Here is a 16,556-nt window from a genome sequence, read left to right on the forward strand (position 1 = left end):
TAATAATAATAATAATAAGGTTTATTCAGTTTCTTCACAAATTTCATCGTGTTCCTATATAAGTACATAATGTTTGTACTTTTCAGGAACATTTTAGTTTCTTATATCATATCATGATTTGTTCATTTTCTTCTTCGTCCTCTACTTCTTGATACTTGTTACTTCTTGATTTGTCAAATGAAAAAGTTCAAAGAGTTGTGACGTCAGATTTCACGTCAAAATGCGCAGAAACGCTTGCGCACAAACAAACGAAGCATGAATGATGACGTCATCGCCTACGGGAGCGTATGCCGTGACGTCAAACTTCACGATTTACCGGTATTTTTTAAATCTTTGACGTCATCGCGTACGGGAGCGTATGCCGTGACATCAAAGTTCACGATTTACCGGTATTTTTTAAATCGATTTATCTCGGTATCTAGGAGTCGTAGAAGAAAAAGAAAAATTCCGTTGGTCCTCATTTTTCCTGCTCTATGACTTTGAAACATCACCCAAGTATGCATCGTAGAAGAAAAAGAAAAATTCCGTTGGTCCTCATTTTTCCTGCTCTATGACTTTGAAACATCACCCAAGTAAGCTTCCGTTAGTCCTTATTTTTCCTGCTCTATGACTTTGAAACATCACCCAAGTAAGCGCAACTGATCTATTTTCCAATCTTTGGTGATATAGGAATGTTGGTCCTCATTTTTCCTGCTGTATGACTTTGGAACATCACCCAAGTAAGCGCAACTGATCTATTGCATTCAACGTGCTATCTATCTGGGTATGATTAGTGTTAGGTGGCATACCTACATATCCGTGGTACCTACATTGTATTTTACTTTTTGCAATTTTCTGACGTAATAGAAAGTCGTGTGAAGTTCACACTGGTACGTGACTTGGTGAATTTGGCAACACTGTATTTTGTTATCAAACATTTGCAGCGGGTTAAATTACATTGCCTATGGGACATTTGGGGGAAAAAATTGGAAGAACACGACAAGTGGGAACGGTACTGTAAGTACGTGACGACATCGGTAGTTTGTAGTTGCTTCATTTCTGTCATACATTTTTTCTCATCAATTGTTTGATTTATTTTCCAGGTAGCTGGGGCCGTGGACAAAAAGGAATTAAGGAAGTGATAATTATATTGATTTGAATTTGATTGATAAAAGGTTTTTGGACTGTATGTTCAATGGTTCATTATGTAATTTGTAGTAAAAGGTACATGTACTACCTGTGAAACAGCTCAGTGTCAATGGACAGTGGTAATTAATTATAATAAGGTAAGCTTATAATGTCCACAATGATTCATGGAACAGTAAACAAATTCCTGTTGACATTTCTGTTCAGAGTTTCAGATGAGTAGATCCATTATTCTTTTTGTAAATCATCATAGCTCAATATCACATAGGTATTGGACTATGTTCTTGAAATTTAAGCTTATGCCGGTATCCGAAAGGCCTTTGATATTCCTTTTTAGTGTTAAGATAACAGGAATTTCCTATGTTGACTGTACTTTCAATTTCAAGCCTTGCCTTTTTGTAGGATTTGAAGTATCTCCTCAAGTGTTCTTGCATAACCAAGTTGACAGTGGTAATTAATTATAATAAGGTAAGCATATAATGTCCACAATGATTCATGGAACAGTAAACAAATTCCTGTTGACATTTCTGTTCAGAGTTTCAGATGAGTAGATCCATTATTCTTTTTGTAAATCATCATAGCTCAATATCACATAGGTATTGGACTATGTTCTTGAAATTTAAGCTTATGCCGGTATCCAAAAGGCCTTTGATATTCCTTTTTAGTGTTAAGATAAGAGGAAATATGTTTGTGAGTTGTGACAGGGTATAGTTTCCTATGTTGACTGTACTTTCAATTTCAAGCCTTGCCTTTTTGTAGGATTTGAAGTATCTCCTCAAGTGTTCTTGCATAACCAAGTGCACCCTGAAATGAGGCACCAAGAAGCAGAGTGGACTAAGTGGTAAAATCGACTTTTTTTAGTATTATATATCGTTGGAAAGCCCGCGAAAAGATCAGCCAGCAGAATTATCTTAGACTGTCAAGTATCCAAACACCAACCAGAGTCAATGTTGCCTAACTTCAGTAATCCATTGGAGACTGGTGCATACAATGTTCTGTTGCTACAACTACTGGATTTTGTTTTGTCTCATAAAATTCCCATTGCCTTGTACTAGTAATTTTCAAAGTAATGCCATGCTTAGGCAGAATATATCATCCCATAAAAAAGTTGTTCACAAAAGAACATGCTTACTAATATTATCTATCAGAGTTATCAGTGCCTTATCAGTCCTTTGTATACTTACACAGGTCTATGTCTCATAGTGTCTCCATTTCTTTATCTTTCGTACGATTCAAAGCTGACGTGGAGACTAGGAGGGAAGATTCGATTTCTCCCGGATTGGGCATCTTTGACGAATAGACTTCATGTGTCAATATAGGTGAGGTTTTTCACATTAAAGAGGTAAAAAAAACGAGAAACTACGGAATTTTTCTTTTTCTTCTGCGACTTCTAGATCCCGAAATAAATCGATTTCGACTAATTTTGACTCTGATAATAAAATATTATTTTTTTAGTTATGACCAAGTTTTGATTGGAACGGTTTTCTCCTGTGAAGGGAAAAAGTAGTCGATTAGTACGTCATTACGTATTTGGTAGTGAAACTTTGGAACTTACCCTTGTGGTCTGACATGATTGAGTCAATGGAAGACAAGTACAGGAACATTTTCTGCATTCTCGAACTGAACGGTTTTGTTTCTGAAACAAAGAATATAATAAAATATTTTTTTAGTTCTGACCAAGTTTTGATTGGAACGGTTTTCTCCTGTGAAGGGAAAAAGTAGTCGATTAGTACGTCATTAGGTCATTACATATTTGGTAGTGAAACTTTGGAACTTACCCTTGTGATCTGACATGATTGAGTCAATGGAAGACAAGTACAGGAACATTTTCTGCATTCTCGAACTGAACGGTTTTGTTTCTGAAACAAAGAATAGAATATTATGCTGATGGGAATTTAGTTTGTACTGAAACAACTTTTGTTTATACTGAAAGATCAGAATGAAAGAAACAAGACTTAAGTAATAAAGGACACTAAACACATTATCAAATCATGGAAGGGCCAGCCTAGTTAGCTTGGTTGGTAGCGCGTCTGCCTTGTAAGCGCAAGGCCGCGGGTTCGATTCCCAACCGGGGCGAATTTTATCCCTAAGGGATAATGTTCGTTCTAGGAACGGCTGGCTTTCTCCTATCCTGTCTTCCTTCTCTCTTCGATTTTGGGACGATAAGACCTTGACAGTTACAGTTCCCTCTATCAAACCTCTAAAAAAATGGAAAGTAAAAAATCCTGGAACTTTTCAATCTAGGGAATAACAATAAGTTTCATTGCAATTGAATTGAAAAATGGAACTTACCTCCGAATCTTCAGTCAAAACTTACCCTCGCTCACATCTCCCTCCAAATCAAGATAAGGTGATTGTTTAATAACATTGACCATCATGACGAAATAATCTTCCAATCTTCTCGAATCTGCCCCATGGATCTCTCTCATTAGTCTCTCCAGAGATCGCCAGAACAGTAGGGTCATGTGACTCGAACCCGATGCTGTAAAGTCGACCAGGGTAGTATGTGGAAGTACCAGGTCGTCGTCTACACACTGGGTCAGCTCGGACTGTTTGTCGGACAAATGGGCTAGTAGTGTGGGGAAGTTGGTTAGATCTGTGGAAATCAAGCAAATTGTGAAAGCTGATTTTTAACCTAATGGAAAAGGCTGATGGTGGGTTTCACCAATGACTCAATGAGAGATTTCACTAAATGGGAGATTTTCAATGATCCAAAAAGGAGTTTTTAATTATACAAAAAGGAATTTTTAATTATCTAAAAACTCCTTTTTGGATCATTAAAATTCTCCCATAAGTGAAATCTCTCATTAAGTCATTGGTGAAATCCACCATGAGTGGGATAATATGACATTTTTTATGGTCTTAATACGAACTTGGGGGATGTTTGACTAATGTTTTGGGTTCTGTAAACAAATTGTGCTGTTTTCTACCCTCCTGGGAATCGAACCAGGACTAAATTGCCATTTTAATAACTAAGCTACGTTGATATACCTACCGTCACAGGTACTAAAATCAATCTTGATAATAGAAAGCAACCTCTCACTCTTATCATATGGCATAGGAACATTGCAGATAATATCAGTCAGAATTTTCAGTCTCAACACATTTCCAGAGGAGTTTTCATCAGAACAACTGTTGTCTGAAACAAAATGGATGACATTAATATCACAGATAATATTAATAAAATCACAGTAAGTACTAAGTATCACAGTTTATTAATGCAGGTTAAATGTAAATGGAAATATTGTACCCGGCTACCCGGAGGTTTTTCCTCACTCTAAATTCTGAATTTTGGAACAACTCGCCAAAATGTGCCTTTTCAGCTCAAGAAAAGCTGAAAAAGGTATTTAATTGCAATGATTTTACTTAATAGTAATAAAATCTGCCAGCTTAGTTAGCTCAAAGGGTAGCGCTTTTGTCTTATGTGTGCCAGGTCGTGGGTTTAATTCCCACCCGGGGAGAACTTTATTCTAAACGGATAATGTTCGTTTTCAGTTTCCCCAATCCTGTGCTTCTCCTCTCTTCGAGTTAGGAACAATCAAACCTTTTCAAAAATAATAAAAGACACACACTTCTTTTGTTCAACTATGGTAGGTAGGTCTTACCATAACTAGGATAGCATAGAGCAATAAATCTGTCCACCTCTTCTAATACTTCTTCATGTGTGAGATTAGCAGTAGAAATCGTGTTGAGTAGAGTTTGGTAATGTTTCATTGTGCATATTTTCCTTCCCTCTTCTGTACCTTCCAAGTTGTACCTCTGAAATAATAAATAAATACTTTGAATACTTAAATTGTTGGAAACAAAAAATACACACATCCTCAGGTACATAGATTCCTATAATATTCGAAATCAACTCCTATACTAAAGGGTAAAGGTGTGTCCATGTCCACACATGGTCGATGGGCCGTCGGTCCACATCGATTAAAAATAAATTCACATCGATCGACGGCTGTCGACTATGTGTGGACACAGCTTTCCGCTATTTGCAACCTATAGATATTAACAGAAAAGTATCTTATTAATGATGAACTCCATGTTTTAAAAAATAATCACTTCTAGACCTACAGTCTCATGTTGACTTTATGTTAGTCCATTATTGGAGATTTTGCATGCATTTACTCTTACACAAAAGACCAAAGTGCCTTCTAAAATGAGCCTTTAGTAGACCTGTCGTTAACTCTTTTATTTGTTTATTTATGACCTACATTCTAAACAGATAAGGTTCGTCCTAGGAAAGTTGGTATTCTCCTATCCTGTCCGCTTTCTCTCTTCGATTTCGGGACGATAAGACCTCCGTTGTTAGAGTTCCCTCTATCAAACCATTAAAAAAACCCAGGTACTTAAACGAAGAAAAAAAAAATAATAATAACTACTTATATGCAAGAATCCTATAACTCAATCGCATGGGTCTCAAAATAATTAATAGCCAAAGCCAAAGTACCTGGAATCCTGAGATCGGACGTAATCCACTGACTTCAATAAGTTGGGGAGTTGTTTGGCTATCTCCTCCGAATTCATTCTGTACGACTCACGTAGTAATCGGGCTATTCGGTACAGAACACAGTAGGTGTCAAATAAATACACCTGCCAAGAATCGGGCTCAGTATTGTCTGAAAAGTAGAAAGGAGGTAACTGTTAGTATAAAACTAAATACCAATCCTTCCAACACCGTGAGAGAGGTAGACCTTTTCTATCTCATGGACACGGAAGTAAGTAAGTATAAAACTGAAAGTAAAAGCCACCCTAATTAGCTTGGAAGGTAGAGTGTCTGCCTTGTAAGCACTAGATCGCGGGATCGATTCCCGCAATAGTCTTCTTTATCTAAAATAGATGACTCGTTCTCAGAGTAGCTGGCTTTCTTGTAGATTCCTATAATATTCGAAATCAACTCCTATACTAAAGGGTAAAGGTGTGTCCACACATGGTCGATGGGCCGTCGGTCCACATCGATTAAAAATAAATTCACATCGATCGACGGCTGTCGACTATGTGTGGACACACCTTAAGAGAAAAAAAATCTTAGGAGGTAAGTACCTGTAGGATTCAAAAGTAAGTTCTCCTAAATGGCCAGCAAAATTTACTTATAGTGAAATCTGTTTCTAGGGGTCGCCAACGCCGGTTGATAAAATTACAACAGCCAGCTGTTTTCTTACTAGCGGTTTTCATCTTGAATCAGAACAATATTTCCTTGGTCTTCAAATGTGAGCTCTTCCTTTTCAAGCTTTTTCCCTCAACCTAGAATCCCCACTGCCTCTGATTCTACACATTTCAATAGCATGAATACTGCAATACTCCCCATCTTACTTCTTTTACCAACTGCTCTGTCCATATGGCCTATCAGCTACAAGATTCAAACGGTCGAGAAGGAATACAACCTGGATTTGTTTACAGAAGATGACAAGAGTACTTTGGAAATGATACCTCCCATTTATTACAATCAAATTCGGAAAAAGATTACTTTTCTCAAGTTGAGACCGAAAAAGACCCTGAAGCGCGTAACGAAGAAAAAGAAGTACAAGATTGTTGAAATGTTGAAAAAACTCTGGTATGTTGGGAAATTAGTTAAAACAAATTGCTATCGAAAGGTCAGGTAGTGGTTAATACAGGGCTAGGCTAGGCTAGGCTCGGCTCGGCTTGAAAAACATATGCGGGAAAAAATCTTTTTTTTTTTTACTTTTTATAACTACAGTTTTTTTCTCCTATCGTGATTCTGTGAGATAGTAAGAAACAGTTGATGATGGAATTTTAATAATTCCATACCTGGGCTGAGGTTTGATCAGCGATCAGCGCTTAATTTAACCGTATTGCTTCAAAACAGGCACAGTAAAAGACTTTGGTCCACTCGTAAAACCAACCATACAAACCGACCAAAGCCACACAAGTCTATTCTGAAACTTCACAATCTTCATAAGAGCTTCCTCACAGTGAAACATAATGGACCTCTTCGTGATAAGAAAGATGGAAATGTGAAAACTATTGGAAGGACAAGTCAATCCGAACAAACAAAAGTAAGTCATTTAAACATCCCAGAGTACTGGTGAGTCCCGCCAGCCTGATTAGCTTGGTAGGTAGCGTGCCTGCGTTGTGAGCGCTAGGTCACGGGTTCGATTTCCGCCCGGGAAGAACTTTATCCTAAACAGATAGGGTTCGTTCTCGGAACGGCTGACTCTCCTATCCTGTCCTCCTATCTTCGATGTCAGGACGATAAGACCTCCGTTGTTACAGTTCCCTCTATCAAGACAGCCTAGGTTGGAGATAGGCAGCCGTTAAAACTCTTCAAAAAAAGTCTGAACATTATCTCGTAGATATTGTGACCAAGAGATTGTGAGAGTTCATTTTCATCAATATTATTCTTTCCAGCATATCAAGAATTTAATCAAAAAACTAATCAAAGCCCAAGTGACCGATGAATCAACGGCTCTAACAAACAGATCCACGGAACCCGAAGAAACTTATGATGTATTGGAGAAAGAATACTTGGACACTCTGAGCAAAGAAATACAAGGCAAACAACTGTTCAACTATACAGGCAGCCAGAATCAAACTGTAAGTCCTTGTATGCAATCAGAGGAATAGAATAGAATATACCTTGTTTATCCTGCCAGAATAGGACAGAAAAGAGGAAAACTATAACGATTTTTTCGTTAGCTCAGTTAGCTTCGATTGCTTAGAAGGTAGCGCCGCCTGCCTTGTAAGCACTTTATCCTGAACTGATGAGTTTCGTTCTCGGATCGGTTAGCTTTTTCCTTTTCTCTCCTTCGTCTCTCTTCGCTTTCGGGACGATAAGATCTCGTAGTTACAGTTCCCTCTATGTCCAAAACTCCAGAACCATAGAAGTAGATAACGTCTCAACCAGGACCATCACCAGGAGTCTCGCTTACGGTAAAGGAGAAAATTAAGATTGAGGGGAGGGGGGAGGGCCCCCCCCTTAAATACGGCCCTGGTCTTAACTCTTCACAGGTAAAAGAGAAAATCGTATCTTCTATCAAGAAGCCCAAAAACTGCACTCAAGAAAGTTGGACGGCAATTGGACTCGAAGCTATGGACTGTTTACTAGACGACTTGAAGCATGCTAGGACTATGAAGGCGTATTATCGTGTTGTGAGACAGTTTGGACGTCTGCTAGCAGTGTGGACGTTTATAGTGAGCGTTACAGTGACTATCTTGTGGTGTTGGAGAGGTAAGATACATATTTTTCCTGCCAGAATAGGATTTAAAAGTCTTCTTATCCCTCAAGGAATAGGTACATCTTGTTTATCTTGTCAAAATGGAACTGAAAAGTCCTCTTATCCCTCACAGAATAGGTACACCTTGTTTACATTGCCAAAATAGGACTGAAAAGTCACGCCAAAAGAGGGGAAACGAACTTCCAAAGGGGGGGGGGAATTTCAAAAGGAAAAATCGGTCTCGGCATTCCTGAACCGCTCTTCCGATTTTACTAATGCAAGTGATCATAGTCAATCATAGCTGTCACAGTGTCACATGGTCGATCGACGAGGTGAATCTATGTTGTCGAAGTAGTGTACGGTTTCAGTCGACATCGATCGACGGCTGTGGCGTCGACTATGTGTGGACACAACTTAATAGTCATGGGGCTTTACTAACGCTCAAACCAACCCTTCTCTCAGGTTGGTGTTGCTGTTGTTGCGTGTGTATACCCTGGTGCTATCCAGACGATGTAGTGTACAACATCAAGAGATATTTGGTGCTCAATCCTCCAGGTCGATTAGTCAGACCTGATGGTACTACTCTAGACTATAATCCTACAGAACGAGAGTACTTTGCCTATCAGAAGCTCAAATATAGCGTGTCCCAGTACTCGTAAAGAAAATTTTTGGGAAGCTCTTTTTCATGCTCTTTTTCCCTAAAAATATAGACAGGTTGATCGGATTAACCCATCCTATTAAATAATGCCTCACCCATCCCATTCAAATTACCCTCAAAAGGTAAGCTTTTGGGGTCACTTTGTTCTATTTGTCGGTTCGCTCTCTCAAGGGAGAACATAATTCAAATTTTTGCGACATATTTGATATCTTGTTACTCAATGCACATATTTCAAATTAAAAAAAAAATCCCGTCGTATTTTTTCTAGCGTATACCTTACCTAGGTATATTATTTCCCCTCTCTCTAGTTCTTTCCCTTTTTCTTTCCCTTATTTCTCCCTCGACAGTAGATGAAGAAAAGTGACTTTTTTTTCGGAACAGTTGAATCGACGCATTTTTTTACCCTAACCCCTCACCAGTATTTTTTCACACATTTTTTGTTGTTTCCTAGCGATAAATCATAGGTATCTTTTTTTCTGTAATAATAATAGTGCTTATTTATACTGCTCGCATAGGACTGAAAAGTCCCTTTACTCCAGCAGTAGGCTCCTACTATAATTGTGGTCATATAATTTATTAATGTTGTGTTTCTACAAATATAATTTGTGATGTTCTCATGATTCATGGTGATCTTAGTTTTTCATTCTGAATTCGACATTTACTTATTTTATAGATTGGTGACACCATTTTGTCAATATGGATGGAATAGATGGAGCTCAATCCACTGTGGAGTGTGGTAAGAGAAACTTGTATTACTACCCCTTATTACAATAAAATTCCCCAACTTTACCTACTTATTTAGTGTTTCCTTGCAAAGTAGTAAAAATAACCTCTACCTAATTATGAAAATATGTATGTATATTGGACATGAGATAATTTTTGTCCTATTTATTTTTCTTCTAGTTCAGGAGGCAAACAAACAATTTATTTTATTTTTACAGGTGAGGAAGAAAACATTGATGCCTTATGTGATAAAATAAGAAAAATGAAGTTAACTACCCCTTATTACAATAAAATTCCCCAACTTTACCTATTTATTTAGTGTTTCCTTGCAAAGCAGTAAAAATAACCTCTACCTAATTATGAAAATATGTATATTGGACATGAGATAATATTTTTTGTCCTTTTTATTTTTCTTCTAGTGCAGGAGGCAAACAAACAATTTATTTTATTTTTACAGGTGAGGAAGAAAACATTGATGCCTTATGTGATAAAATAAGAAAAATTAAGTTTGGGAAGCTCTTTTTCATGCTCTTTTTCCCTAAAAATATAGACAGGTTGATCGGATTAAGATTAACCCATCCTATTAAATAATGCCTCACCCATCCCATTCAAATTACCCTCAAAAGGTAAGCTTTTGGGGTCACTTTGTTCTATTTAAATGAAGTTGGAGCTCACTCCAAAACATCAGGAAAAGCTACTGAGGCTTTACAATGAGTCCAATAGAAGAAACAGAATGCTCATTTTGCTATCATCCTTGGTGAACAAGCATGAAGAATTAGAGAGAAATTTGTTATCCATGGATAGAAAACTACAAGAGTGTAACATTTGTGATAGTAATGTGGATGATATTAAATATGTAATAGACAAACTGTTTGTCAGTAATAGTGAATTGCAGCTGAATCAATTGTTCATCTATATGACACACAACAAAAAGCATTGGATTACTTTGTTTACAGTAAGTTGTATTCTTTCATTTTTTACCCTTTTTGGAGATTCCTTGGGAGGAAAAAATAGGGCCAAACTAAAAGAAAGAAAAAAAAACTTAAACTTATGTTCTATTTAAATAGCCATTTGTTCCTTACCTTTACAACTTCCTCTGCCCTCTCCAAATCTTCCTTCATGGCACAATAGGTGGCAAAATCTTCATGCGAACTCAACAGTAACCTCATTGGACACTTTTCAGCCTTGGTTATGTCAAAGTAGGACTTTGGTTTGCCGTACAGCTCATCTCCCAAATTCTTGGTTTTTGGAGATTTGGTTTTCAGATGTTCAATATTGGAAGCTCTCCAAGATATATCGTCTAGGGAGTTCTGTAACCTGAAATAAGTACAAAACGTCTATCAGAAAAAAAAGTCCCTTCAAGCCCCGTGAAGGAAGGAGACCCAAAAAGTAATCAATGAATTACCTTTTTTCGCACTCAAATTTTGCCGTTTCTTTAGCAAGGGAGCGAGTTTATTATAGGGACCCAATTATCATTGTTCTAAAACACCCAACGGATATTTCGAAAATCATCTTGGTTTAGTTTCCTCTCATACATATTACATATGCATGTTTCTTTGCGAACTTACCTCTGTATCCTAGGTTCATCAACTGGTGAAGATCCTGTCATTTCTCCATTCTGATCAAAGCTCATATAAGATTGTAGCGTTGAAGTTAGTACTTTCAACTTGTCCAAATTGTTCCTATGTCAAAGTAGGACTTTGGTTTGCCGTACAGCTCATCTCCCAATTTCTTGGTTTTTGGAGATTTGGTTTTCAGATGTTCAATATTGGAAGTTCTCCAAGATACATCGTCTAGAGAGTTTTGTAACCTGAAATAAGTACAAAACGTATAACAGCCCCATTCTTGTATTTTCTAGTTTCAATTTTCACCGCTAGTAGCGGTTGTGTCGTCTTAGCGCGAATTTTCAACTTTTTGTAATTTTTTATTTACTTGTTCTGATGATGGCCATAGTAGTGGTCGAAATATATCAACTCGTCTGTCCTTTTGTCTGTAGTCTTGTTTGTTAATGTCTACTAGATAGAGGATAGTCTGTAATCCACACCAGTCAAGTAAAGACCATGTCCAGAAATATGTATAGTCTATCAGAAAAAAAGTCCCTTCCAGCCCCGTGAAGGAAAGAGACCCAAAAAGTATTCAATAAATTACCTTTTTTCGCACTCAAACTTTGCCGTTTCTCCCGAAATCGAAGAGAGAAGGAAGACAGGATAGGAGAAAGCCAGCCGTTCCGAGAACGAACATTATCCCATCAGGATAAAATCCGCAGTGTTGCCAAATTCACCAAGTCACGTACCAGTGTGAACTTCACACGACTTTCTATTACCTACATTACGTCAGAAAATTGCAAAAAGTAAAATACAATGTACCATGGATATGTAGGTATGCCACCTAACACTAATCATACCCAGATAGATAGCACGTTGAATGCAATAGATCAGTTGCGCTTACTTGGGTGATGTTTCAAAGTCATACAGCAGGAAAAATGAGGACCAACAGAATTTTTATTTTTCTTCTACGACTTCTAGATACCGAGATAAATCGATTTAAAAAATACCGGTAAATCGTGAACTTTGACGTCACGGCCCGTTTCTTTAGCAAAGGAGCGAGTTCATTATAGGGACCCAATTATCATTGTTCCAAAACACCCAACGGATATTTCGAAAATCATCTTGGTTTAGTTTCCTCTCATACATATTACAGATGCATGTTTCTTTGCGAACTTACCTCTGTATCCTAGGTTCATCAACTGATGAAGATCCTGTCATTTCTCCATTCTGATCAAAGCTCATATAAGATTGTAGCGTTGAAGTTAGTACTTTCAACTTGTCCAAATTGTTCACAACAAATTTCTCGTTATTCAAATCGCATTTGTCTGCAAAGAAATCGTTCTGAAAAAAAAAAAAAAAAAAAAAAACCGTTTTCAAAAAAGATTTACTTAACCACCCTATTTATTTATTTTGAAGGGCTTTATACATACATATTATTTCTGAGTACATATTTTGATTGAGCAAGAATAGAAAGAGAAAAAGAGATTGAGTGAGAGAGGGAGACAGAGATGAGTAAGTGAGACAGGAGAGAAATTACCTTATCCAACTGTTCTGTGGAGTTCTTCATATTGTTTTCAATATCCAGCACTATATCAGCCTCATTGCTAATGTTGTTAACATTTTCTTTGAAGTCTTCTTGTGTTAAGAAAAACAAAGAAAACACACTTTCCGCTATTTGCAACCTATAGATATTAACAGAAAAGTATCAATTATTAATGATGAACTCCATGTTTTAAAAAATAATCACTTCTAGACCTACAGTCTCATGTTGACTTTATGTTAGTCTATTATTGGAGGTTTTGCATGCATCTACTCTTGCACAAGAGACCAGAGTGCCTTCTAAAATGAGCCTTTAGTAGACCTGTCGTTAACTCTTTTATTTGTTTATTTATGACCTACATTCTAAACAGATAAGGTTCGTCCTAGGAAAGTTGGTATTCTCCTATCCTGTCCGCTTTCTCTCTTCGATTTCGGGACGATAAGACCTTCGTTGTTAGAGTTCCCTCTATCAAACCATTAAAAAAACCCAGGTACTTAAACGAAGAAAATAATCTACTTATATGCAAGAATCCTAGAGCTCAATCGCATGGGTCACAAAATAATTAATAGCCAAAGCCAAAGTACCTGGAATCCTGAGATCGGACGTAATCCACTGACTTCAATATGTTGGGGAGTTGTTTGGCTATCTCCTCCGAATTCATACTGTACGACTCACGTAGTAATCGGGCTATTCGGTACAGAACACAGTAGGTGTCAAATAAACACACCTGCCAAGAATCGGGCTCAGTATTGTCTGAAAAGTAGAAAGGAGGTAACTGTTAGTATAAAACTAAATCCCAATCCTTCCAACACCGTGAGAGAGGTAGACCTTTCCTATCTCATGTACACGGAAGTAAGTAAGTATAAAACTGAAAGTAAAAGCCACCCTAATTAGCTTGGAAGGTAGAGTGTCTGCTTGTAAGCACTAGATCGCGGGATCGATTCCCGCAATAGTCTTCTTTATCTAAAATAGATGACTCGTTCTCAGAGTAGCTGGCTTTCTCCTATTCTGTCCTCCTTCTCTCTTCAATTTCAGGACGATAAGACCTCCATTGTTAAGAGTTCCCTCTATCAATACATTAAAAAGAAGAAGAAGAAAAACCTGTACCCATGTCCCTTATTCAATAACAATGACTTACCAATAATGTATTGTCTAATGAGATCAATATTGTCAATATGCAGATCCAAGTACTCATTGATTACATACAAGCCCCAATAACAATGACTTACCAATAATGTATTGTCTAATGAGATCAATATTGTCAATATGCAGATCCAAGTACTCATTGATTACATACAAGACACTGTGTTTGCTGAACACCTCTAACACTTGAGCAGATTCCAAAGTCCTCCGGTGAAAGATTTGCAAGCCCTGCATCCAATCAAGGAAACTTTCTACTCGATGCAAAGCTCCCTCCACTTGGGAGAACAAGTGAGGGCACAGAGAGCATTTCTGTAAGAGGTCATGTGAGAGTTTGAAAATGTCAGGGTGAGTATTGTGCTGATCCCACAGCATGGATAGTACGGTAGGCCAGACATAGGGAGCAGTAGGGTGGGATGATATGGGTTCGGATAGATGTTGCCTGTCAAGTAACACCAAGGTACATAGGAGTTCCTGAAACAAATACAATAATCAAGATAAGTTTAAGTTTTTTTTTTTTTCTTTCTATTGAGACCGAAAAAGACCCTGAAGCGCGTAACGAAGAAAAAGAAGTACAAGATTGTTGAGATGTTGAAAACATTCTGGTAAGTTGGGAAATTAGTCAAATCGAACTGCTATCTTTCTATAACTACAGTTTTTTCTCCTATTGTGATTCTGTGAGATAGTAAAAAACAGTTGATGATGGAATTTTAATAATTCCATGCCTGGGCTGAGGTTTGATCAGCGATCAAACCTCAGCGATCAAACCTCAAACCGTATTGCTTCAAAACAGGCACAGTAAAAGACTTTGGTCCACTCGTAAAACCAACCATACAAACCGACCAAAGCCACACAAGTCTATTCTGAAACTTCATAATCTTCATAAGAGCTTCCTCACAGTGAAACATAATGGACCTCTTCGTGATAAGAAAGATGGAAATGTGAAAACTGTTGGAAGGACAAGTCAATCCGAACAAACAAAAGTAAGTCATTTAAACATCCCAGAGTACTGGTGAGTCCCGCCAGCCTGATTAGCTTGGTAGGTAGCGTGCCTGCGTTGTGAGCGCTAGGTCACGGGTTCGATTTCCGCCCGGGAAGAACTTTATCCTAAACAGATAGGGTTCGTTCTCGGAACGGCTGACTCTCCTATCCTGTCCTCCTATCTTCGATGTCAGGACGATAAGACCTCCGTTGTTACAGTTCCTTTCTTTTAGTTTGGCCCTATTTTTTCCTCCCAAGGAATCTCCAAAAAGGGTAAAAAATGAAAGAATACAACTTACTGACTTTCCGCTATTTGCAACCTATAGATATTAACAGAAAAGTATCAATTATTAATGATGAACTCCATGTTTTAAAAAATAATCACTTCTAGACCTACAGTCTCATGTTGACTTTATGTTAGTCTATTATTGGAGGTTTTGCATGCATCTACTCTTGCACAAGAGACCAGAGTGCCTTCTAAAATGAGCCTTTAGTAGACCTGTCGTTAACTCTTTTATTTGTTTATTTATGACCTACATTCTAAACAGATAAGGTTCTTCGCCCCCTTTGGTACAAAAATTAAAAACTGTTGAAATTTTAAAAAATCCCGCTGCAAATGTTTGATAACAAAATACAGTGTTGCCAAATTCACCAAGTCACGTACCAGTGTGAACTTCACACGACTTTCTATTACGTCAGAAAATTGCAAAAAGTAGTTACTTTTTCGGAGTTTTGACCTCGAATTTGGGTTTTTCCCAAATTTTTACATAGGAATCGACCATTTAATTATAATTTTTACCCATTTGCAACTCCTCCATTATGCATCAGTTCCCAATAGATCACTAAAGGAAAGCAACGTTACGCGTAGATCGCATTCGGATGGGTGACTATCTGAGTAATCGCGTGCTGCTGACTTTTCCCGGCCCCTCTCAGCGTGCAGCGGAATGTCACTTTTCTTGACAAGTACCTATAAAACAATAATTTATTCTAATAAATATTTAACTTTCAAAACATACAAGATAAAAGAAGTAAAAATATTACCATATCTTAAATAGGTATAAATTTATTTGTAAGAGCGTAATAGCATATATTCTACTTAGTAGACAGATATTTAAATAGAGATTACGAGAATGACTTGATTGAGAACTAATTTTTTGGTGACATAGGTTGATATTTATAAAAATCACATTGAATGTTTCAGAGCAAATGCATAGCATTTATAGAAATTTCGAGGGAAAATGCACAGCATTTATAATAATGTCGGGACCGGAAATCAGTCCCGATTTTTTTTTTTTTTTTTAATTGGGTCCCGGATCAAATAGAATTTATACGTCCAAGTCCCGACTTTCGTATTTCTTTCGGTTCAGGATCAAATAGAATTTACGTTCACTTCGCGCGGTCACTTGCGGAGCTATCACGAGGGTTCGACTCTCAACTCGTGTAATATTTTCTCTGCTTGCTCTGCTCCTGACAGATAAGCACCATGTGTGGTGGAGAAATATTTCTCATGCAATGCTTCTCCGGCAAAATAGATTCCGTTCCTCTGAAATAATAAGAAGAAAAACAAGTCAATATAATATTAAGTAGGTACTGTGTGAGATCCACAAACTAACTACGAGTAAAACCAATAACTTCAACCACAGCAAGTGGTCTGAGGAGAGAAAGGCCGACCA

General features: G+C 37.5%; 3 protein-coding genes across 3 annotated transcripts in view; 2 read left to right on the forward strand and 1 right to left on the reverse strand.

The window, feature by feature from the left end:
- LOC103516861 overlaps nt 1-14,380 on the reverse strand; it is a 25,393-nt gene extending 11,013 nt beyond the window's left edge. Inside the window, exons 1-9 of the mRNA XM_026829148.1 lie at nt 13,992-14,380; nt 13,347-13,515; nt 12,760-12,904; nt 12,400-12,563; nt 10,758-10,992; nt 4,731-4,884; nt 4,121-4,264; nt 3,443-3,721; nt 2,904-2,984 (exon numbers count right to left, since the gene is read on the reverse strand). Coding sequence (XP_026684949.1) covers nt 2,904-2,984; nt 3,443-3,721; nt 4,121-4,264; nt 4,731-4,884; nt 10,758-10,992; nt 12,400-12,563; nt 12,760-12,904; nt 13,347-13,515; nt 13,992-14,277 — 1,657 coding nt within the window. The 5' untranslated portion in view covers nt 14,278-14,380. The remainder of the gene's footprint in view (nt 1-2,903; nt 2,985-3,442; nt 3,722-4,120; nt 4,265-4,730; nt 4,885-10,757; nt 10,993-12,399; nt 12,564-12,759; nt 12,905-13,346; nt 13,516-13,991) is intronic.
- Nucleotides 6,237-8,979, forward strand: LOC113470596. The gene is made up of 5 exons (XM_026829145.1): nt 6,237-6,673; nt 6,947-7,136; nt 7,489-7,674; nt 8,089-8,308; nt 8,757-8,979. The coding sequence occupies exons 1-5, from the start codon at nt 6,405-6,407 to the stop codon at nt 8,951-8,953; spliced, it is 1,062 nt and encodes a 353-aa protein (XP_026684946.1). The 5' UTR covers nt 6,237-6,404; the 3' UTR covers nt 8,954-8,979.
- A 55-nt stretch (nt 14,381-14,435) lies between the features above and the next one.
- On the forward strand, nt 14,436-16,361 carry LOC103516867. The gene is made up of 3 exons (XM_008481853.2): nt 14,436-14,507; nt 14,696-14,885; nt 16,251-16,361. Exons 1-3 carry the CDS (start codon nt 14,491-14,493, stop codon nt 16,359-16,361), a joined length of 318 nt encoding a protein of 105 aa, XP_008480075.1. The 5' UTR covers nt 14,436-14,490.
- The last annotated feature ends 195 nt before the right edge of the window (nt 16,362-16,556 follow it).

The sequence above is a fragment of the Diaphorina citri genome, unplaced genomic scaffold (genome assembly GCF_000475195.1).
Source record: "Diaphorina citri unplaced genomic scaffold, Diaci psyllid genome assembly version 1.1 scaffold1683, whole genome shotgun sequence".
In the NCBI taxonomy this organism is placed as follows: Eukaryota; Metazoa; Arthropoda; class Insecta; order Hemiptera; family Psyllidae; genus Diaphorina; species Diaphorina citri.